This window comes from Peromyscus californicus, unplaced genomic scaffold, assembly GCF_007827085.1.
Source record: "Peromyscus californicus insignis strain IS unplaced genomic scaffold, ASM782708v3 Scaffold_5__1_contigs__length_169319896, whole genome shotgun sequence".
Taxonomy (NCBI): domain Eukaryota; kingdom Metazoa; phylum Chordata; class Mammalia; order Rodentia; family Cricetidae; genus Peromyscus; species Peromyscus californicus.
The window spans coordinates 32,884,043-32,907,036 of record NW_026294573.1 but is presented as its reverse complement, the minus strand read 5'-3'; the positions used below and the strand labels follow the sequence as shown (position 1 = coordinate 32,907,036).

General features: G+C 44.6%; 1 protein-coding gene and 1 pseudogene across 3 annotated transcripts in view; one reads left to right on the top strand and one right to left on the bottom strand.

Moving 5' to 3' along the window:
* Ctps1 (CTP synthase 1) overlaps window positions 1-9,281 on the bottom strand; it is a 33,494-nt gene extending 24,213 nt beyond the window's left edge. For 2 of the 3 annotated variants that reach the window (XM_052716732.1, XM_052716734.1), the window contains exons 1-5: window positions 9,141-9,281; window positions 5,847-6,025; window positions 4,011-4,181; window positions 1,017-1,117; window positions 135-251 (exon numbers count right to left, since the gene is read on the bottom strand). In XM_052716732.1, coding sequence (XP_052572692.1) covers window positions 135-251; window positions 1,017-1,117; window positions 4,011-4,181; window positions 5,847-6,012 — 555 coding nt within the window. In that variant the 5' untranslated portion in view covers window positions 6,013-6,025; window positions 9,141-9,281. Of the gene's footprint in view, window positions 1-134; window positions 252-1,016; window positions 1,118-4,010; window positions 4,182-5,846; window positions 6,026-6,504; window positions 6,585-9,140 lie in introns of all 3 variants that reach the window. The other variant, XM_052716733.1, reaches the window with a different exon arrangement.
* A 6,125-nt stretch (window positions 9,282-15,406) lies between these two features.
* LOC128097933 (myosin light polypeptide 6-like) lies at window positions 15,407-15,757 on the top strand (annotated as a pseudogene).
* The last annotated feature ends 7,237 nt before the right edge of the window (window positions 15,758-22,994 follow it).

Genomic DNA, 22,994 nt, shown 5'->3' with positions numbered 1-22,994 from the left:
ATATATATTCTCCACCCCCCTACACATACCAAATAAATAAACATAAAGCATGTGATTGTAATAAATGCACAGTTCTTTTATTTATTTCTTGTACCTCCACTGTTGAAAGCTTAGAGCCAAACTGTATGCCTTACCTGAGGAACCAGACTGACATGGATATTACAAAAGTTCTCCCTCTTGACCTTGAACTGGAACTGGCGGAAGGCCTCAATGAAGGGCATGCTTTCAATGTCTCCCACTGTGCCACCAAGCTGAAAGGACACACCATCTCAGAGGTTAACGCTGATCTCTACTGTTCAGTGCCCAGATTTCAGTGTAACTGCAAACTCCTAACCCTGCAGAATGTCAGTCTTCAGAAACTGCTTTGTGCTGAAAGTTGATACTCCTCATTTCCCCAAGAATATTGCAGATATTGCCACAGCAGTTTAAGAAAAAGGTTGGGTTTGAAAGGTACCAGGAACCGGGTAGTGGTGGTACACATCTTTAATCCCAGCACTTGGGAGGCAGAGGCAGGCCAATCTGTGAGTTCGAGGCCAGCATGATCTACAGAGGGAGTTCCAGGACAGCCAGGGCTACATCAAAACAAAAAGAAAAAAGAAAAAGAAAGAGAGATGGGGGAGGAGGAAGGAAGGAAGGAAGGAAGGAGGAAAGGAAGGAAGGAAAACCAGGAACTAGACTGTAATTGGGACTTCTGAGCTGGGATGAACAGACAGTAGAATAAAACAAAGCAAAAGAAGTTAGCAGGGTTAACTCTGCCAGAGGCAAGCAAAGGGCTGCTGACATCAAGAAAGGGACAAAAATGTGTCCAGCCACTCTGAGACGGCGTTAGGTGGTCCAGCACAACACTGAAAGGGAGCATTATTAGGGAAAATGTTGCTTCCCCTGTGTACCACCTATCTGCTGCTGCACACTGCATGGACAGAAATGGAAGGTTGGGTTTTCACTGGGCATGGTCCTATTGATGACTAAGGAGAGGAATGACTGAACTAGTTCACACAGGCAAGAATCATACAAACCTCAATAACACACACTTGAGGTTCCAAGCCATCTTCATCTACAGGTATTAACGCCTGTCTCATCACCCACTCCTGGATTGCATCTGTGATGTGAGGGACAACTAAGAAAAAGAAAGAAACCTGTAACTTACACTTGCCTATCAATCAGCATTTATGAAGACAAATACATTTACTGTTGAAACACACTGATACACTTTTTTGCCTAGATAAATAAGCAATGGGGTATACTTTTTGCCTAAACAAGCAATAAGATCATAAAAATATTTTTGAAGTGCCTTTAATGATTCAATAAATCTTTGGGCTCACACTTCCCCAGGCCTCCTTTCCAGACTTCTGGGCTGTTGCTGGAAGCCATGTGAAAAGAACGAAGCCAAGAGTGGTTCCCTAAGCACCTCAGAACACCTGCCCTGTGCAGTCTACTCTTCCAGCCACACACGAAGACAAGACCCTGTCTGTGACCACCCCACTGCTCTCAGCAAAGGCTGCAGTGAGTGGGTACATCACACTTTTCCAGGAGCAAACAGACTACCAGACCCTGTGCCATTCGTTTCCATGTAGACGAATTTCTAAATGGTCTTATTAAATAAAAGACACAGAGCCAAATATAGGGGTGAAAGCCTTAGATCAGGGAACTAGGGAAAGCCACCAGCCAACTTTACCTCACCAACTCTGCAGCTTCCAAATGCACGTTACTTCCTGTCTACCCACACCTTTATTACCTTGCTGCTCTGCCCTCTCATTGGCTATCTCAGCCCAGCTACCTTACTTCTTCCTACACAGCTCTGTCATTTTCTGTCTGTCTGTCTGTCTGTCTGTACAGACCTCCAGGTCTCTATGGTTGGTACTGGGATTAAAGGTGTGTGTCACCACGTTTGGCTCTGTTCCCTAGTGTGGCCTTGAACACACAGAGATCCTGCCTGCTAAGGGATTAAAGGCATGTGTTGCCTGACTTCTCTGTTTACTTCAAAATGGCTGGCCTTTTCCCCTTGATCCCCAGGCAAGCTTTATTTATTAACATAAAAATAAAATATCACATTTCCAGTTTGCCAAAGTGTAGAAAAGCCACTGCAAGAGACCTAACAACACAGCAGAGTGCCAAATCTCAGTTCACCACTCACTAGCTGTGGCTCACTGAGTCAATTATTCCTTTATTTTTAAGCTTGGTATCTCCATCTATCAAGTAGATGATTGATACCTCTACTTGTGAGGATGTCTTATAAGATAGAGGAGGATCCAGGACTCAGTAATAACCAGCTACTGTGGGACACTTTTTACAATCACAGTTGTTGGACTCAAGAATGCAATTCCCTAAAGTATAAAGGTGACTTGAATGATCTGGGGTTAAGCAGCAGTCCTCTTGCATAGATATTCATTATCTATATCACACAGAGCAGCTAAGTGATCTACAAACACTAATCAGAATTCACTACTCCACATTTAAACTCTTTAGCATTCAGTGAAAGCCTCACACAAGATCCACTAGGTGACCACTCTGTTGCCCCAGACTATAATATCTCAACCACAGCAGCTTCCCCTCTAGTCCTTGCCTACAGATCCCTGTAGTCTGGGGCCTGTATACCTGTAGTGGTATTTGCTCCACCCATGACATTGAGCTGTATGGTAAAATGAGGCTGTGCTTCTTCCTGCATAACCTCTTAAAAGGAAAGGGAGAGGGGTCACGTGGGTCTTCTTTTTTTTAATCCTGGTGTGATCAGACACCAGACGGCCTGGGAACTGAACCCAGGTCCTCTGGAACATCAGTCAGTGCTCTTAACCACTGAGCCACCTCTCTCCTCTTAGCAACCACCACTACACGTACCTGTGCCCCTCCTTCACTCTCCTTGACTGGCTCTAAGCTCAAGTTCTCTCCAGGAGTCCTAGGCACCTTCCAGAGTAGCGTTCCCACTTATGCTTTCCAGCCTTGCTCTTTATTTCTGTCACACTCTTATCAGACATCTCACTTAATTTGTTTTCTGTCTGTCCCACAACCAACTAACACGAGGACTTCAATGATCTCTTTATCACATATGCTGAGCACCAGTTAAGGGTCTGACCACAGTGAGTGGACATTTCATGATGACAAGCAAAAGAACAAGTACACCAGAACAACAAACTGCACAACCAAAAAAACTTAATTCACAACAGACCCTCTCTATGTGTCAGGAAGGTGGAGCAGCACCATACTGATGTAGCCTTTTAACTCTTAACAGCTCAAGAAGCAGAAGCCTTTACCACCTATTTTACAGAAAAGGAAATCACATCTCAAAAGAGTATAGAATTTTCCTTCCTGTGTTTGTAGGGCTAGTAAGCAACAGAGCTCAGCCCCAAATTATGAAATGATTAGACCAGAATCTGGCCAGGGCAGCCCCAGGCCAGAGCCAGGCTGAACCTTAGTTAACTCTCAGTGCAGCAAAGGCAAATCAAATGCAAATCTGCTCTTATAACTCAGAGAAAGGCAAAGGTCCAAACTAGCATACTGTCATCCCACTAGACCAATGGTGTCCCAATGCCACCTCTTCAACACAGGGAACACTTTGCCCAACAGCCAACAGATGTCTTGTTGGTGAGCTGGTAAAGCTCAAGAGGGCCCAGGAGCCCACTTCTCAGACTCCCACCAGCCTACATGACACAGATGAAAAGCCTGAAAAGCCAACATATGCAGTGGAAGTGCATTCCTCCTCACTTCAACAGCCCCAGGCATAATGCCCCAGTGAAGCTTCCTTCACTGCTCAGCATGTAAGAGCAACAGCTCTCTGGACTCCAACCACATCGCCTTGCTGACTGACAACACCTATGTCATCACTAGAGCAACAGCAGCCTTCTCAAGTGATTTTTTTGAGTGAACAACCATACAATTCTGAATTTTCAACTGAAAGGGTATTTTGGTAATAACACTTTAACAAAAAACTGAAATCACATAAAAACAATTTTTTTATACTCAAAAGAAATTAAACTGGCTAATAGTTTCTGTCTTAAAGGTAAATCCAATCTTACCCTGGACAGTTTTCCCCAAGTAATCTCCTTTGCGCTCCTTGTTAATGACATGTTGGTATATCTTCCCTGTGGTCAGATTATTGTCCTTGGTGAGGCGGATATCAAGGAACCGCTCATAATTTCCCAAATCAAGATCAACTTCTCCACCATCATCCAGCACAAAGACTTCTCCTTCAGTGAAGAATGAACATGTTCAAGGAAATGAAAAACACATTTGCCATGGTGCAATTTCAATCTTGAAATATAAACATTCAGATGGAACAAAGTCTGTATAACCTGATTACAAAGCAAGGACATCATTTCTAGAAAATGAAACGCCACAAAAACAACTGCCAATTATTCTCCAAAAGAGTGCTTCATGCTTCTAGCCTGAACTCACTCTTTATTGGGAACAGTTAAACAGCATGGAATGGAGGGAAAGCCCAGCCATAAAGGTGTGGGTCAAGGGACTTTACAGTAATACAGTATCTTGAACAAAAGACCTACCCAAGCAAAAAATGTTCAAGAACAACAGAAGCAGGACGATTTGAAACTCCTGTAACATATACAAGAAAGGCTGTATTGATTTTAAAAGCCAGCTTCTGAGCTACACTTTAGTTCTAAGCAGTTATTCAGCAGCCCAAGTTGCCTCATTCCTTTCACATTTATTCTTTGCAACTTCATGGTGGAAATGCTGCCTAGAATGATTTATTCCCACCATCAAAACAGGGAACAAACTCAAAAACATGAACAGTCTCATCTCACCCTTCAGAGAGAGAACCCATCCTCTGCTCAACTTTCTATTGAAATGCCTCCAAAGGTGCGTGTGCAGTGCTAGCATGCACAGAGCCCTGGGTTCAATCCCCTAGAACTGAGAGAACAACAAAAATCCCCCTAATATATGGATCTTCTGATGCTACTTTTTACTAATGGCAGTATATATCCTTACAGATTTTTATTTCAACACTAGAAAGCGAATGTATAGAATTTTAAACTTGAAGGCACAGGGTCTTACTGAGTTCCGCTGTTTGACAGGGTCTTGCTACATAATCTTAGCTAGCCTTCAACAAGTAGCCCAGGTTGGCCTTGAGCTCACTATGTAGTTAGTCCATGCTGGCCTCAAACTTGCAATCCTCCTGTCTCAGCCTCCTTAAATGCTAGATTACCACTACAGGCCTATGCCACCAGACTCAGCTTTAAGGTATGTTTTAACTTTGCTTCTCCAATTTTAAACAGAGTATTGGCTATGCCACTCATTCATCACACTATAAAAATGAATTCATTAACAAAGAAGCAGAACATTATCTTCCACTCTTATTCACAGTTCCAACTTTCACTCACTTCAAAAGATTCTCATTATAAATATTATACAAACTCCAGTAGCAAACAGAATCCCAAGCTTACCCACCCTTTAAGTCTAGAACCTGCCTGTTGCTAGGTCCCTATAAAACAGCCCTCTCTGTTTGAAGGACACTTGTTATGATAGGGCCAAAAGCCACTCCCTTACAGCTTCTACTTACTCTTGCAATTTCTACTGAAACAGCATATTTCGTCTTCTCAAATATATTCCATTTTTCAAATGAAATGAAAAATTTTCATTCAGCTGCCACCACTCCCACCTGGCCCCATTTCACATCTATTATAGAAACTCTTTGATTCTAAACAATGAGTTATCTATTAAGATAGCTGCTTCTTTTTAATCTGAGGGGCGGAAAGCATCATTCTGTTACACTAAGGATCATTCCAGAAGGCAGGAAATGGAAGTTATTCAAGATGTACACCTAATCCCCAAGAGCTAGCATATTTTTCCACAGACACAGTTACTACTTAGAAAAGGGAAAAATACAGTTTGCTTACCATGTTCATAAGGAGAGAATGTTCCTGCATCAATGTTAATGTAGGGGTCAATTTTAATTGATGTTACATGTAAGCCACATGACTTGAGTATTGTGCCCACACTACTGGCAATGACTCCTTTTCCAATTCCTGATATAACACCACCAGTAACTAGAATGTACTTCATTTTTCTTTTTAACCTAGAAGGGAAATTTACATATAAATACACACATTTATTTGTTTGTTTGTTTATTTTTAGTTTTTCGAGACAGGGTTTCTCTGTGTAGCTTTGGTGCCTGTCCTGGATCTCGCTCTGTAGACCAGGTTGGCCTCGAACTCAGAGATCCACCTGGCTCTGTCTCCCGAGGGCTAGGATTAAAGGCATGCACCACCACCGCCCGGCTACACTACACATATTTATATGCATACATCTTAAAGATAAAGTTTCATAGCCAGTTAGTTAACCAGTATCACTACCAGACACTGAGATACCATGCAAAGTGTCTCAATATGGGGGGAAAAACACCATCTTGAAAGAGCATTCCAATTCTCCTTGAAAGAAAGAATGCTTTTGGCTAAACTATAGTGTATCACACACAGAGAACAAAGCTCCTCTAAGTTTTAGAAGACTGACCAACAGAAAAGAACTGTTAAGCATTTAAAAGAAGTCATACAAAACCTCCAGTTCCTTCAATTACATGTAGTTCTCATCTGTATTTCAATAAATTGCTCCTCGGCAGCAGTCTCTCCCAGGTATGCCTTAAAGAGATGATACAGGCTGAAGGAAATGGAACTTGTGAAATAACCCAGTCTGAAGCACACACTGAACAGAGGAGTCCAACAGAGATCACATTAAACCCAGAGATTAAAAAGGTAGTGGCAGGTGGTAAAACTTGAGACAAGTAAGGTGAATTCAAGGACGGCAGTCAACAGGCAAAGAGACAGTGACATATCAAAAGATTAGCCTGGCGGTGGTGGCGCACGCCTTTAATCCCAGCACTGGGAGGCAGAGGCAGGCGGATCTCTGTGAGTTCAAGGCCAGCCTGGGCTACAAAATGAGTTCCAGGAAAGGCGCAAAGCTACACAAGAGAAACCCTGTCTCAAAAAAAAAAAAAAAAAAAATTATCACCAGTCCCCAGGTTGGGAGACCACAGCAAACCCAAATGTAACCAAGAAGAGAAAATGCAGTCACCAAATGGCAGGAAATGCTTACTTCAGCACGAAGACACTTTCCTCCTCTAGAAACCCTCTGTGTGAAGCCAAATTAAAACAAAAATAAGCTAAGGGATAAGAAAAGGGAAGTTCTACTGGAAGAATTTCCTAGCCCCACTCCTCCTAGGAACAGGAATAAACACTTGGCAAGAAAATCATAATGCTTGAAATACCTTTCCCCTCAAACAGTAAGGAATGCTAGCCTGCTTTTCCTATCCTCTGCTGCAATGTTTCAAAAGTGTGTTTCTGCAAAATGCAATCTGGTTTTCCAGAAAGGGTTTGACTGGGTGTGGTGCCTGTAAAGAAAAGGGCACCTGGGAAGAGAAGGAGGGCTGCCCCAAGTTTGAAGACACTCTGATCCACATACATAGGGAGACCCTATCTCAAAAGGGGAAGAAGACCTTATGGGCAGAAAAATCAAAAGTAATGCTGACTAATCTTTAACCCATAACCTTCAAGAGTGTTCAGTGCATTAATGCAGATTGTGAATCCCAAAAGGGTATTAAATATATAGTTGCCTCAAACTAAGTGCTTATTGTTTGGGAGACATACTCTGTCACCTCTTAATTGAATGGTTCCTTATTAGCCCATGTATACCAGACTTGGCTATATTTTAGATATGTCCTAACCTGGCGCACCTTACTAAGCATAGAGACTAGACACACTGAGCAAATTTCTGATGTTCCTATAGATTCCTCAGCCACTCTGAATGAGTTCAGACAGGTTACTACTGCAAGAATCGCCCCAGCTTTACTCAAGGAGGGTGGACCTCTCTCTCTCTAGAGAAGATCCTGGCAGTATCCCACAGTGACTTGCAAAAAATATTCCAACAACTACAAAGATCCAGTTGGAGAGGACCCATTCCCTAACATTTACAGACTACCTACCATGGGAGAGCTACTCATGCTGGGGGAACCACAAAAATAAGTCGGATTAGGGTCCATACTTCAAACTGCTAGCAGTCTAGTTAAGACATTCAAAAAATAAGTTAACAGGGTTTGATGAAAGGAAACAGAGAGAACACACCAAGGCTCTAAAAGGGAAATAAGAAAGCCCATCTTCCAGTGCCAAGACCAAGGGCCCTTCAGAGGACAGGGAGGGATGACCTGGAGTCAGGGAGGATCCAGTAGCTCTTGTTTTGAAGACCTGCCTTGCAATGGGCCTTAAAGACTGGCTGAACCAAGCTAAGGAACCGCAAATCGTGAACAAGCAGGTGAGCGCAGAGGATGCACCAAGTAAAGTGGATGGGGGCAAGGGATGGGTCGGGCAAAAGGCCAACTCATGGGCAAAGTTGAATGTTCACGCTAAACTTTTTCCTGGAGATGAAAAGACACAAAAGGTTTTCAAGTACAGGAGCAACATAGAGCAAGATACACCAAAGAAATTCAAAGATGAAAAACTTGAAAGTTTTTTTTTTTTTTAATTGAAGTTGTGAAACTAAGCTCAGAATCCAACGCCGACGTGTCGAGCTCTCAATCTAGCCCGAGGCGCCTGATGCCTGGGTTCGCACCACCGTAAAAAGTGGGACGCGAACCACCGCGGCCCCGGTGTCACCGGGCTGCCGAGGATTCAAAATCGTGAGTGTGGACGTAAGTGAGCCACGCTGACGGAGCGAACTGCAGAAGGCCAGCATCTTCGCCCCGGACTGCAAAGATCGACAGCGGCTGGGCGGTCTGAGCCGTGAGGCCCAGCGAGCCTACAAGCCCCTTCCTCCCGCGGGGTAGGGCCGGAAGGCTTCACCAGGCCGCCAGCCCGGCCCCAGCACAGGCGGAGGCTCAGGGAGGCCCCTCCGCGGCGGCCTTCGGCCTTCGGCGCTCTCCACCACACCACACCCGGCTGCCCGGGCCTCCCGGGTCGGCCCCTCTCCTCAGCCGGGCCACGCGGCCCGCGCGCGGGAGCCGGCACCTCGCGTTCCGGGACTGCCCGCCCCACTCCCGTTAGAGATGCAGCCCATTGGGCAGGCCGCCGGGACGCCTCTCCCCTGATTGGTGAGGAGAGGCGTTGATCACCCCGGCGGCGTGGCCGTCCGCGCCGGGGGTTCTGTCGGCGCCACGGGCTCCTGCACCGGGAGCCGTACCTCCGGGATCCCTGAAGTCAGCCTACCTGAGGCCGGCCTCGGACTCTCGCGCCAGCCACAACTACGCCGACGCGCGCGCGGTGCGGCTCGGGCAGCCAGTGCTCGGCCGGGCCCGCATGCGCCAGCCGTCTTTCGGAGAGGCGGGCTCGAGGCGGTGCGCACGCAGAGGGCGGGGCGGGGCGGGGCGGGGCGGGCCCGGGGTGGGGTGGGGCCAGGGCGCGCATGCGCGGGGCGCTCCCCGCGCCACCCCACCCCCGTGGCGTGTTGTGTGGTCGCTGCGGGTGGGCCTCGGGGACGGTGGGTTCTAGTGGCCTCCTCGCCCGAGGTGTGGAGGCTGCAGTGTGACCCACTTCTAACCCGAACACGGAGGGCCTTCGCCTCGTCCCACAGTAGCCGGTGGACGCTCTCGCCGTCCGCCTTCCCCCCGGGCTGCGGGCCAGGCCGTGTCGTGGTCTCGCCCCGCGCGGCCTGCTCCCGGTGACGCTTCATCTCCCCGCTCAAGCCGGGCCGCTGGCCTTCTGCCTTTCCTCACAACGTGGCCTGACGGTGGCTGCTTTAGAAGAACAGTCGGCGAGACTAGTGCCATCGCCGATGTTCCCTGAGCGCACACCCGGTGGGGGGTCCTCCCCTAGACCCCGAGGAACCCCATACCGGGACTAAGGAGGGAGGGAGGCAATTGGCCTGCTCCTGGCAATTGGGATTTTTTTTTTTTTTTTTTTTTTTTTTTTTACAAATGCCTCCTCCTGAAATGCCTGGGACTAGGGGAGTTAGTGTCCCACGGGTGTGAACACGTGTATGGTATTGGGGCAGAAAGGGGGCTGAAGCAGAGACGGGTGTTTACCAGCAAGGACAGAGAAGGGAAGTAGGAATAGAAAACGAAGCAGGAAAAAAAAAAAAAAAAAAAAAGCCTGTGTGCAGACTCCAGGCGAGGTCAGAAGAGACTAGAGTGGACAGAGCAGGCTGGAAGGGTTGGAAGGGCACCCCCATACAGAAAGGTTTCATTCCCCCGAGGATGGTGGAAAGCCGTAGAAACTTCGAAGGCAGTGCTTCTCAGCCTTCCTAGTGCTGCGACCCTTTAATACCTCATGTGACCTAAAACCATACAATCATTTTCATTGCTGCTTCGTAACTGCAAGTTCTCTACCGTTATGATCCATAATGTAGATACCTGTTTTCTGATGGATGGTCTTGGGCGAGACCTGTGAAAGGGTCGTTCCACCCTCAAGGGGTCGCAACCCAGAGGTTGAGAACTGCTGTTCTAAGGTGAGGGTTTTGTCTTTAGAAAAGTGTACAAATCCTGTGAGTTTTTAATACCCTCCACCACAAACACTACACAAGGATTTCCATGGGAAGTCAACCTTATACCCCGAATTTACCACTTTTTTTCTATCTTCACTGAAAGAGTTAAAGAAAAGGTATGCCTGCCATGACCACACTGTATTACAGGAAAATGATTCAAACAGATGGAATTCCAAGAAACCAGTTAGACCTCCATAGGGACTGCTCCCCGGAGACTTCTGGATTCTTCCAAATCCAAACCAACGGTGTGCACTGAGCCTGCCAGCATACCCAAACTGCTCAGCACCAAGAAGCCGCTAGAAGAGGTGCAAAAGTGAACCCTTCACCCTACCATTCTCCTGGGGGACCCCCTTCACTTCTCTCCAGTCGCATTCCCATAGTCTCTCTCAGCTGATGGTCTGGCTTCCCATTTCACCAAGAAGATGGAAACCACCAGGAGAACTTCTATCAATCTGCTTTCCTGTGTGTAGGCAAGCATTGTCTTTCCTCCTGAGGTCAGGTGACTGCACTGGAGAGGTCAGCCTCTCACCACTGCTTCAGGTGCCATATGAGCCTGTCAGCTCACCAGTGTCTGGGATGTCTCCCTCCTACATTACCAGTTTTCTCTTTCCACTGCAAAAATGTTAGAATTTCTCCCATGTTAACCCAGAGCCCCAGTTTTGGGGTCTACATCCATCTCTGGTTCACCCCCATTTTCTGTGAAAAAAAAATGTTGGCACTGTCTACCTCTGACTTTTCCCCCCTCTCCTTGTACGAGTTCAAATCAGCCATTATTCATGCTCTGAACTGAACTCTCGACATTTTTTGGTTGTGAGCCATAGCCTTTGAGGCCTGACCCCTCTCCAGCTCAGTTCATGTTCTGTAATTCCAACAAAAAATGTTTTGTCAAAAATCAAGTTCATGTTCCCAAACCTTGTCTCTGTACCTCGATTCTAATCTCATATCTGTTCTCAGGCCCCAAAGGAAGAAAATATGTATATAGCTTGGATGCACATTTGTGGATGTACACATACATAGACTGCTGGTTTCCCTAACCTTAGACTACCATGTGCAGCCATGGTGTGTACCAAAACCCAGCCCCCTAAACTAACATCATCTGCAGCATCATATGTCCCAGCTGCTCATTCCCTCCCTAAAATGTTCTTCCCTTGGCTTCTAGGAAACTGCATTCAAAAATTTTTTTTCTAATTTTATAGGCCTCTCCTTCTGGATCTCCCTAGATTCTCTTCTTGAATACTAGTCTGCTGCAGGGCTCATTCAAAAAGTCTCCATCTAAAATCATCTTCTAAATAATCATCTTCAAAATGACAGCTATGGGGTTTCTATTCCCAGCCTGGACTTGTTCTGAATGTCGTGAGTAATCCGCCTCCTGGTGCAGTCCTGAGTCAGCTAGGCACATTGCCCTCCGACGACGACGATGCCTGGATCTTTCATGGTTGACAGTTCCTCAGGAAATGAGGTCAAGGCAGACTTTCTATAGAGGGCGGGTACTTGATGTGACACAAACAACTGAGCTCTGACTACATAGCACAGGAACAGATAGTACATAATTGTAGTCAGATTATTCTTTGGGCCATCAGCTCACAAAAAAAATGACACAGAGACTTATTAATTATGAAAGCTTGACCTTAGCTTAGCCTAGTTCTTATAACTTAAATTAACCCCTGTTTTTTAATCATGTTCTTTTATGTGGCTCTGTTACCTTTACCCTGTACTCCCATCCTGCTTCCTCTCTGGCTGGCTGGCAACTCTGCCTTTCTTCTTCCTAGATCTCTCTGTCCACAAGTCCCTGCTATACCTCCTGCCTAGCTATTGGCCATTTAGCTTTTTATTAAGCCAATCACAGTGACACATCTTCACACAGTGTAAAGGAATATTCCACAACACATAATGAAGTAAGTGTGGTTTGTTCCAAGAAAACTGTGTTTCAATAAAACTTTCTTTATAGAAGTACAGAATTGGTATGAAGGCCAAAGCTTGCCGGTCCCTAAATTAAACATACATATCCTAGCTTCTTCCCTGCCCTGTGGTGTTCCCTTCACTCCTTCTTGGGCTTTAGCCTAGGGCAGGAAACATTTTCCACACACAACCCCTTTTCACCCAAGAAGTAACCCTGGGTGTATGGGTATATAAACTAGACATTTAATTAATGATAATCATAAAGAAATTTAAGATAATTATATATATATCACATATTAAATATATATTTAAAACATGAAAGCAATTTGCATACTACTGAAATGGATGGCTTACTTTTACATAAAGATTAAATCACTAGAAAGATGGTTATTGAGGCAAAGTGCTTCCTGCACAAGCATGGGGACCAACCTGAGTTGAAATCCCCAGCACCCATGGACAAAGCAGTACAAACACCCGTGACCCCAGCACCAGGAGGCAGAGACAAGTAGATCTCAAGGGCTCATTGGCCAGGCCAGCAAGTCTAGCCAAAAAGGCAAGCTCCAGGTTCAGTGAGAGACCCTGTCTCAAAAACTAAGCAGGAGAAACATTTGAGGAAGATGTTCTAGCATCAGACTTTGGCATCTTAGCCTCCTCATGTACACACACACACACACACACACACACACACACACACACACACACACACCCATACACAAAATCTTGGTTGAATACTTGGTACTGCAGGACATAGGGTATCTTCAGGGTTTTCCAGAGTTGATGGATTTTATTTTATAATCATCAGTAATGAGAAGACTAAATAAATGTATAATGCAAAATGTCAGAACTATGTTTAGAGCCACTTCAGAAACTGCTGGAAATCTGTCCTAATCTTTACCAAGCCAAAATTTATTTAATGATTCTTAAAAAATAAAAATCAAATCAGCAGCCCAAACACATTTTTTATGAATTTTATGTATAAGTGCTCTATATGTATACCTGCAGACCAGAAGAGGGCATCAGATCCTATTATAGATGGTTGTGAGCCACCATATGGTTGCTGGGAGTTGAACTCAGGACCTCTGGAAGAACAGCCAGTGCTCTTAACCACTGAGCCATCTCTCCAGCCCCCAAACAGCAATTTCTTAAACATTCTTTTCCATTTTTTTTTTTTTAATACAAGGACAACCTTGAATTCTGATTCTTCTACTTCCTCTTCCCAAATTCAAGGATTACAGACATGGACCACCACGCTTGTTTTGCCCGGAATTGTGAACTGAACCCAGGGCTTCCTCCATAGCAGAACTGCACTCTGCCGACTCAGATGCCTCCCATTTTAACACAATACAATCCAAATACATACAAATTTGATGCTAAGGAATGATGGCAGAAAAATATGGAGGCTTTGTGTTCTGTTGTTAAACTACTGGGCTTCTATAAGAGCAGAAGACTCAGTATGTCTTATGCAGTTTATAGCACGCAACAGATTTCAATCTGAACTGAGGTGTTTCAGGCAACAGTCACTGGCTTTGCATGTACAGTGCAAACTGAGTACACGTTGTGTGCCTAGAACCAAGGCTGTGGTAAAATCACATGATATAACACAGGCGAGCACTGCCAAAAGCTGTCTTTGGTTCATCACACATTTGATTTTGAATTCATTTCAGTGGTTGTGCATTCAGAAACTTTTCACACAGAACTCACACTCAGTTACACAACTCCACCTAAGGTTTCCAGTCGTGGTTTAAAGGCGCTGAGCCCTCCGGCACTCCTCAGTCATCCTCTGACACAAGCGCTCCACCTCAGGCTGTGTTCCCAGGGGACTTGATTAAGACGGCACCCCTCCCACGCATCCTCGGCTCACTGGATGCTGCCTGGGGTGTTTGTCACAGTGTGCTGGCATCGCTTATTTACTTGTCTGTCTCCTCTACCCCAGATTGGAATCTCTCTGAGGTTACTTAACCTTTCTTTGCCTCCATTTCTTTATCAGGTCCAATCTTGTTTACCTTTTAATAAACAGGATCTAACATCTTTCTCACTAGTACCCTCTAATGAAAACACCACCATTATCGCTATCTTATAGATGATGAAGACCAGAATGGAGTGAATGCAAATGAAAACACCCCCATTCTCACCAGCTTATAGATGAGTGGTTCTCCACCTGTGGGTCGGAATCCCTTTGGGGTGAGCAATCCACAGGGGTCATCTAAAACCATTGGGAAACACAGTTGTAATTACATTACAACTCATACCTAGCAAAATTACACTTACGATGTGGCAATGAAAATAATTCTATTGCTGGGGGTCACTACAGGAGGAACTGTATCAGGAAGGCTGAGAACCACTGTTGGAGATGAAACCAAACTGCAGGGAATGCGAATGGCCTCCCAAGGCAAGTGTGTCCTTCCCTTTGGCTCATCCTGTGCTGTCCCCCAACTCTGCCCAGCATGGAACCTTCCCTTGACTTTCATGTCACCATGTTGTCAGTCTGTCTAGCAATCTCATAGATTACCTCGGTGAGAGACAGAGCAAGAGAGAGACAACTATTATCAAATATGTTGTCAGTTTTCATAGATTGAGAATAGCCTAAAAATATGCTTTTTAAAAAGCATGTACACGACACAAAGTTCAGAAGACCAAAAGGAAAGCATGCATGCAAAGGCCACACCTGTGCCCCAGTTCCCAGTTTCTGCTCAGAGACAACCACTATTCCCAGTTTCTTGTCTATCCATTAAAGAATACCCTGTGAAGTCGTATATAGTCTTTCTTGTTGTCTGCGTGTTGACATATGGCTGCCAAATTAGGTCTCCTCACCTGAGTTCACTTTTTCACTTATGTTATTTAATGAATTCACGATTTATAATCTCTTTGATCACAAAGAATTTAAAGTGCTCTTTCTCTCTCTCTCTCTCTCTCTCTCTCTCTCTCTCTCTCTCTCTCTCTCTCTCGTGTGTGTGTAAAATATGAGAGAAAAATTAAGCAGAAAAGTCCTACGATGCTGAAAGTAAAGTGCGACATCATCAAGGATCAAACCAGAGAATTCAAGGAGGTTTTCCAGCTTCGGGACCGAGAAGACAGTAACAAGTGTGGAGACTTGATGAGGGCTCTGGGCCCGAACTGCGCCAATGCCAAGGTGCTCAAGGTCCTAATGAGCCCAAAGAGCAATGGGATAAATAAGAAGATTCTAGACTTTGAGCACCTACTGCCCATGCTGTGGACTGTAGCAAAGAATAGGGGCTAGGAACCTATGAGGGTTATGTTGTAGGCCTTCAGGTATTTGACAAGAAAGGAAATGGTACTGTCGTGGGCTGTGAAGTCTGTCATGTCCTTGTGTCCTTCTTCATACTTTGTGATGAAGAGTAAATGGAGATGTTGGTGTCAAGAGTATGAGAACCACAGTGTGTGCATCCACCGTGACAAGCTTATCTGGATGGTGGTGGATGGATGATGATGTTGCCAGTATCCCCAGCGCCCATGCCTTGCCTACTAGGAGATAACTCTGGCCCCAGAAACTTCCCAGGCTCCCTTGTCACAACACCTTTCCCATCTGATCTCCTGGATAGTAGTTATCATCAGCATTCACCAATAAGTCCCCCCACAAAAGGGGGTAAGAACTTACTTCTGAGATATATGTCCATATACACTGGCCTTGAAATCATAGAGATACGTCTGCCTCTGCCTTCCAAAGAACTTTACTTTTCAACGACACCCCCTTGCCTTCAAGATAATATTTTAAAAAGCACACTCGAGGACTAGGGGGACAGCTCAATTGGTGGAAATGCTTGCCTTGCAAACATGAGGCACCAAGTTCGATCCCCAGAACCCATGTAAAAATACCCAGTGTGGTGGTGACGAGTGTATGCAAGCCCAACACTGCAGAGACAGAGACAAGAATACCGCCCGCCCGCTGCTGGGAGGACCAGCTTCCAGCAGCCCAGCACTCAATGGGGATCCACGGAGTTGGCAAACTAAGACTTTTTTATCTGAGGGAGTAAGGGAAGAGACATGCCCACTCTTGATGATGTCCTTCTGACTTTTTTTTATTCTTCTGTCTACTTTATTTTTTGCTCTACATCTTTCCTAGTGTATTCCTTCTCTCGTTCTTGATGGTTAACTTCTAACTCACTTTATTTTTTCCCTTACAGCTTATATACCCCAGTAGAATCTTTCAAGCAATATAACATTCTATTTTTCAAGTGAATGATTACAATGAATACAAGTGAAAGTCAGCATGTTTTCCATATCCCTTACATGATTGAACATTTTACATATTACAGGTGAAAAACAAATTGTCCCAAGAACCCACATACATCATGTCCAAGCAACTTGTTATAGATTAACAGAGTGTAAGCAAGCAAGATGTTTTTCTCAGCCAGTTCTTTTACTGGCAGGGTGCATATTGCAGTTACAAAGAAAAGATCAATCATTTTATTATTTATCTCAAAAGGTAATCTTAAAAGAAATCTTAGAAGAATCACAAATCTTTTAGACATGAAAAACCATCAGTCAGCTCTACTTTAAACCTTTAGGGTGCATACCCACTTATCAACAGTTTTTTATATCAGGAAGCTGAGGGCAGAAATGGGCACAAGGAATTAATCATCATCCCATCCTAGCAAGAAAGGCCTGTCAGCCAATAATAATTGGGCTGCTTTGTTCTGGTTTCCTGACCTTAACGAGTCCCTCACTAGCTCTGTGCCTTTCTAAAACTTCAGATGGTTTCCTTGGGTTTTTCACCTCAAAGCTATTATCAAAACATCTTAACTTAACCTGAAGTCATTTCAAAGCTTTGTTTCAGCTGTGATGTACTCTGAAACCTGTGAACACATCTCCCAACATTAGGATTAAAGGAATTTAAGCTAGCTGGGCTACTGGGACTCAATTGTTTTTCTTAATCATTAACCTAAGCCACAGTCTATGTGGCTCCTCAATAGAAACTCATGTGTTCTAGATGTGTGACCCTTCCTTGTTTTATTTTTTATCCTATGCAGTCTCTGTTTTATCAGAGGCAAGGGCAACATTTTATCCTACCTTTACCTATATTAATTTTTTCACTAAACTAACCTCTATCACAATTCCTTACTATATTTATTAAAAACCTTCAATCATCAAAATCCTATTTAAACTGACACTATTATTGTATAAAATCATGTCTTCGGTTAAACAGTATGGATTGGAAGGAAGTCATCTTCATAATAATCCACAGGTAAAAATACCCAGTAGAATGGGATATTTCCAAGAGATGATCATACTGCATTAAGGGCAGTGGGGTTCTCCCCGTGCCCATTCACACCATGCCAGATACCAGGGGGAAATGGCAGCAGAAAACACACAGAGACACAGCAGTATCGAGAAACATTCTGGGGCTGAGGCTCTCAGGGCCCTGCCTATCTGAGATTCACCCATCAGGGTTTTGTTTCCTGGTGGGCCGATCCCCTGAAGTCAATTGCCATCTGCTGCTCTTCTGACATGACCACCAGCTCAAGACCAGCTCATGACCTGAGCTCACTGGCTAGCCCAGTCTAATTGATGAGCTCTAGGCCAATGAGAGACTGAGCTTCAAAGGAGGTGGACAGTGTTTCTGAGGAAGACACCTGCCTGTAGCGACCTTTGCATGTGCATATGAATGCACAAACATGCAAACACACCCACATATACACACATGGCTTTAAAAAATTTTTAAATTGCCATGAGTACATCGTATGTGTGAATTCCCTTGGCTGTGCTGAGATGGAGGCTGAGAAGGAATAACAGAGCCCCAGGCCCAGTCCTGAAAACTGCATCAAGGAGCTTCTTCCAGGTGAATGCCAGTGGTGCTTATCAGCGATGTTTGCGCTGCCTGAACATCCTGAGCACAGCATTTGGTCATCATCCTTTAATAATCCACTTCTTCAGCCACATCTCCTGCTTGTTTATTTGGCTCTGTGAGGTCAAGGACCTGTTTATTTCTTTTGTTTGCTCAGCGTCTCTTTGGTCTCAGCACACAGTAGGCTTTTAGTAAATAGTAATTTCACAGTTGAGGGAGTCCAGAAATGAAATTGGATCAGAGACTTTTCAGGGGTGAGTTACAAGCTTAACTCCTTAACTTTTCAACTTTTTGAGGTTTCTAGAAGCCAAGGTGAAGAGAAGCAGTGTGAATGTCATTCAATAACATTCAATAACTGCTCAGGAGAAACATCCCATCTTCAATCCCTCATTGGCCCCTGGGCTCCTTTTCTCTCATCCTTGTCCCTCCTATTTTTTCTAGTAACAGTTATCAAAACTGTAATACTTGATGAAATAATTGGTAAGTTGTGTCTTCACTACTGCATTTGTAAGTCTATCCACAGCACCTCATAGTGTCTGTATACAACAGGTGCTCAGTAAACAGTTATTGAATAAATAGAAGACCATTATTTCTGCCACTGACCTCAGGAATTAATGTCCCCTCTAGTCTTCATGGAGAGGACACACAGGAAGGGGTCGCTGACCAGTTCCTCATAATGACTTAGAATAAAAACTGATGGCAGTGCCACCAAGTGAAGGTCTGACAGAACAGCTTCACAGGAAGTAAAGGTGGCACACACACACTGGCTTGCTGGGGACAGGCATAAAGCATCCACTGCTGTTTCTCTCTGAAGCGTCTTCCTAGATTCTGGATCAATGAGGGGCAATGGATCCAGTGTTAACTCTGAGAGATACATGGGAGGAAGCTGCTCTGTATTCAAGTTAAACGCAGAAGGCCTAGAACCAGCAGTTAGTCAGGTGGGTGAACTTTACATCCACCTCAAGTTAATTGATGCCCTTTGCCGAGAGCACTATGAGATGTGAGAATAATCTGGCAAAGATATCTGTCCTGTGTGGGGCCTATAATAATGTACATCATCAGAATCTGTGACCATACAGTATAATCATGTGCTCATAATTCAACATACTTAAGGGGAAATGTAGTAAAAGAGAAAGAGGCCACTTTATAAAAGCATGTTCTTGGGACTGGGAGATATGACTCTTCGACACAGCTCTTACTTAGCATGCATGAAGCCATGGTTTCAATCCCTAACATAAAACTGGGTGTGGTGGCACACACCTGTAATCCCAATACTCAGAAGGTAGAGGCAGAAGGATTGGAAGTGTGATATCATCCTTGGATACGTAGGAAGTTCACAGCCTAGGCTGCATTAGACCCTCACTTAGAAAAAAAAAAATCTCAATAATGGATTCTTAGTTGGCTAATATTCCCTAGGTACTGCTATTACATCCTAGGTGTGGGAAGACATTTCTAATTTCTTGGAATCATTATTTTTAGTGGAAGTATCACTACCTACTGATAAGATGTCATGAAAAGAAATGGGGAAATATAAACATGAGTATTTTTGCATCGTATGTTCTGATGGGATAAAAAAAATATGAGAAAGACAATCATCCCTGCCTGTGACAACCCACAAGCCTAGGCTACTTAGTTATTCTTTGTCTGTGAGTCCATCCTCTCTCCTCTCACCCTGACAGCAGGCATTGGAGGCAGTAGGTAGTCCTGCTCTGACCTGCAGGACCTCTCCATCCTTCCATCCCAGCCTGTAAAACATGAACGATTAGAAATGGATTTCTGCTTTCTAGACAGAGGGACAGAAATGCTTTCTTTGGCTCCATAGCTGCAGGGGTGGGTGGGTGGGTAAAGCTACAACTTTTATAAGTCCCCCAGAACCTCCCCAAGTATGCAGTCTACATAAAACTGTATTCCTTAGACAACAGACCCCAGCCTAACGGTGGCCCCCAACCAAATGGTACCCCCTTCCAATACGACAGCTCTGGAATCAGCATTCTTTTTGTTTTGGGTTTTTTGTTTGTTTGTTTGTTTTAATTTTTTAGATGTATTTATTTAATTGTATGTGTTTGAGTGTTTTGCCTGCATGTATGTATGTGCACCACGTGTGTCCTTGGTGCCCACAGAGATCAGAAAGAAATGTTGGATTCCCTGGAAGGTTGTAAGCCACCATGTGGGTTCTGGGAACTGAACCTGGGTCCTCTTCGAGAGTAAGGAGTGCTCTTAACTGCTGAGCCATCTCTCCAACCCCTTGGATTGTTTGGTTTTTTTTTTTTTTTTTTTTTTTTTTTTTTTTTTTTTTGTGGTTTTTCGAGACAGGGTTTCTCTGTGTAGCTTTGCGCTTTTCCTGGATCTCGCTCTGTAGACCAGGCTGGCCTTGAACTCACAAAGATCCTCCTGCCTCTGCCTCCCGAGTGCTGGGATTAAAGGCGTGCGCCACCACCGCCCGGCCGGATTGTTTGTTTTTAAGTTAGGGTCCTTGTAGCGCAGGCTTGCCTCTAACTTCCTATGTAGCCAAGGATGACCATGAACTCCTGATCCTCCTGCCTCCATCTCCCAAGTGCTGAGATTACAAGAGTGTGGTGGGGATCAAACCTCAGGACTTCCTGCATGCGAGGCAAGTTCTCTACCAACCTAGCTACCTTTCAACCTTAGAAACAGCATTCTGTCCACCTTTCCCAGTGCATATCAGCCTCTCAATTATGAACTAAATTAAAGTTCTGAATTACCTCGTGACTGTAAACTTCTTTGTGGTCTGGCTTTTATCCACCTATCTGACCAAGACAAACAAGCATTCTTGAAAGCAAACCAATTATTGTATTCCAGTTGCTGGGAAAACGCCACAAAACCATCTTTACATCTGCTCAGGTCAATAATTTGAGGGTCTTGAGCACTGCCAGGCAATGTTTCCCAAGGGTGGTTTGTGGTCTGGGGATTGTCACAGGTCAGTATGTCGATGTGCTCTGGGTACCCAGCCTGCTCCCAGCTGCCACAGCATCGAGTGACCTAACCTAATGACGCAAAGTGGAGAGACAATCAAGAGATTTTGCATCCACCAAGCACTCACTGGAGCTATTATATGTGTATAAAACTCCATAGTTGTAATTTCAAACTCTGGGCCAGGCTCCAGACATCTGTACCCAAGATCTGTCTAAGAGATGTATTCTGTCTCCATGAGCAACAGCTCACACTCCTGTCATTAGCGCAATGAAAGGCGTGTTTGAAACCTGCTGGAAAAACAGAGCGTTCAACAGACCTCACGTTTCCATAATAAGCACTTGAATTCCTATTGTATGTGAGAGTTTTCAAATGATTCAACCTTTTCAAATAGCTGCATTCAACACATATTTAACTGATCTGAGCTCAAAGGGACATAGAAAAACTCCCATCTGTTGGTGAGTTTGAATTCCTTTGAAGACTAAAGAGAATCTGGAGAAGAAAGTTTAGAGCTGGGAGTTTTTTATTTAGTGTTATGAAGTTTCATATATTGTATTTGGAGGGCTGGTGAGATGGCCCAGCAGGTAAAGGACATGTTTACCATGGCATGAGTGAGTCCACACACATGACCAATGTTTAAATAAATAAATATTACAAGACTAAACTTTATTATATGTTTAAAGTATTCTGGGTTTAAAGTATTTGTTTTGAAATCTTTAAAAAGATGTAAAGACTATAAACACACAACTTGATAAATTCTCTATGTCCCTTCTATGTAACTAGAGCACCAGACCACAATAAAAACACTAACAGAAGCCAAGAAGCTGCCTCTGTCCCCTCTAGCATGGCCACAACCTTGACCTCTAAGGCCATAAGTTTGGCTGCTCAGTGCTCTGCTCTGTGTGTGTGTGTGTGTGTGTGTGTGTGTGTGTGTGTGTGTGTGTGGTGTGTGTGTGGGGAGGTTCACTCATCAGGTCTCATTTTAAAGCAGAACTTAGGAATAATGTTATTAAAGCTCCAAAAATCATTTTTAATAATTTGTTTGTATTTTATGTTCATTGGTGTTTGCCTGCAAATATGTCTGTGTGAGGGTGTCAAAAGCCTTGGAACTGGAGTTAAGACAGGTGGGAGCTGCCATGTGGGTGCTGGGAATTGAATCCTGGTCCTCTGGAAGAGCAGACAGGGCTCTCAACCTCTGAGCCATCTCTCCAGCCCCTGAAAATTGTCTTCTAAGCCTGGTGATATGCATGTTTTATCGGGGGGCTCCTGTAAGTTGTACCTGTGCGCTCAGTCTTGGCTTCCATGCTCTTGCTCTTTCCCTCTTCCACTTACTAGTTAGTTAGTTAGTTAGTTAGTTAGTTAGTTAGTTAGTTAGTTATTTTTTGTGTTTTTCAGGCTGGTCTCCAACTTGCTATGTAACCAAGAATGACCCTGAGGTCCCGATCCTCCTGCCTCGGCCTCCCAAGTACTGAGATTACAAGAATGCACCACCAGGCCCAGCTTTCTCTTCCTTTTTCGGTAAACAAACCATCTTCTTTCGAAGGTCACTATGCAAACAATTCAAAGGAGTCAGCAGAATGGGTGTCTATTTGTTTACTCATTGAGCAAGCATTTATTGGTGTCTTCCATGTGCCAGGCTCAGCCTGTGTCACCAAGGTTACAAAGACAGTTTGGGATCCAGAAGTCAGGGCACTGGTGGGGAAGTGGCGAGATGCCTTGGAATCCACAGGAATGCACCTCACTACCCACAGGGCCCAAATCCTTCCCAGAGTAGAGTCTCTAATGATGGGCAGAGGTCATCCTAGTGACCAGTGCAGTGGGGAATGAGGGTGTGATGGAGGGAGGTGGGCTGTGTGCCCGGGCACAGAGGCAGGAGGCCAAGGACATGTAGGGAACAGAACACTTGTTCCACATGAAGGAGGACAGTGCGGAGACCATTGAGTTAAGA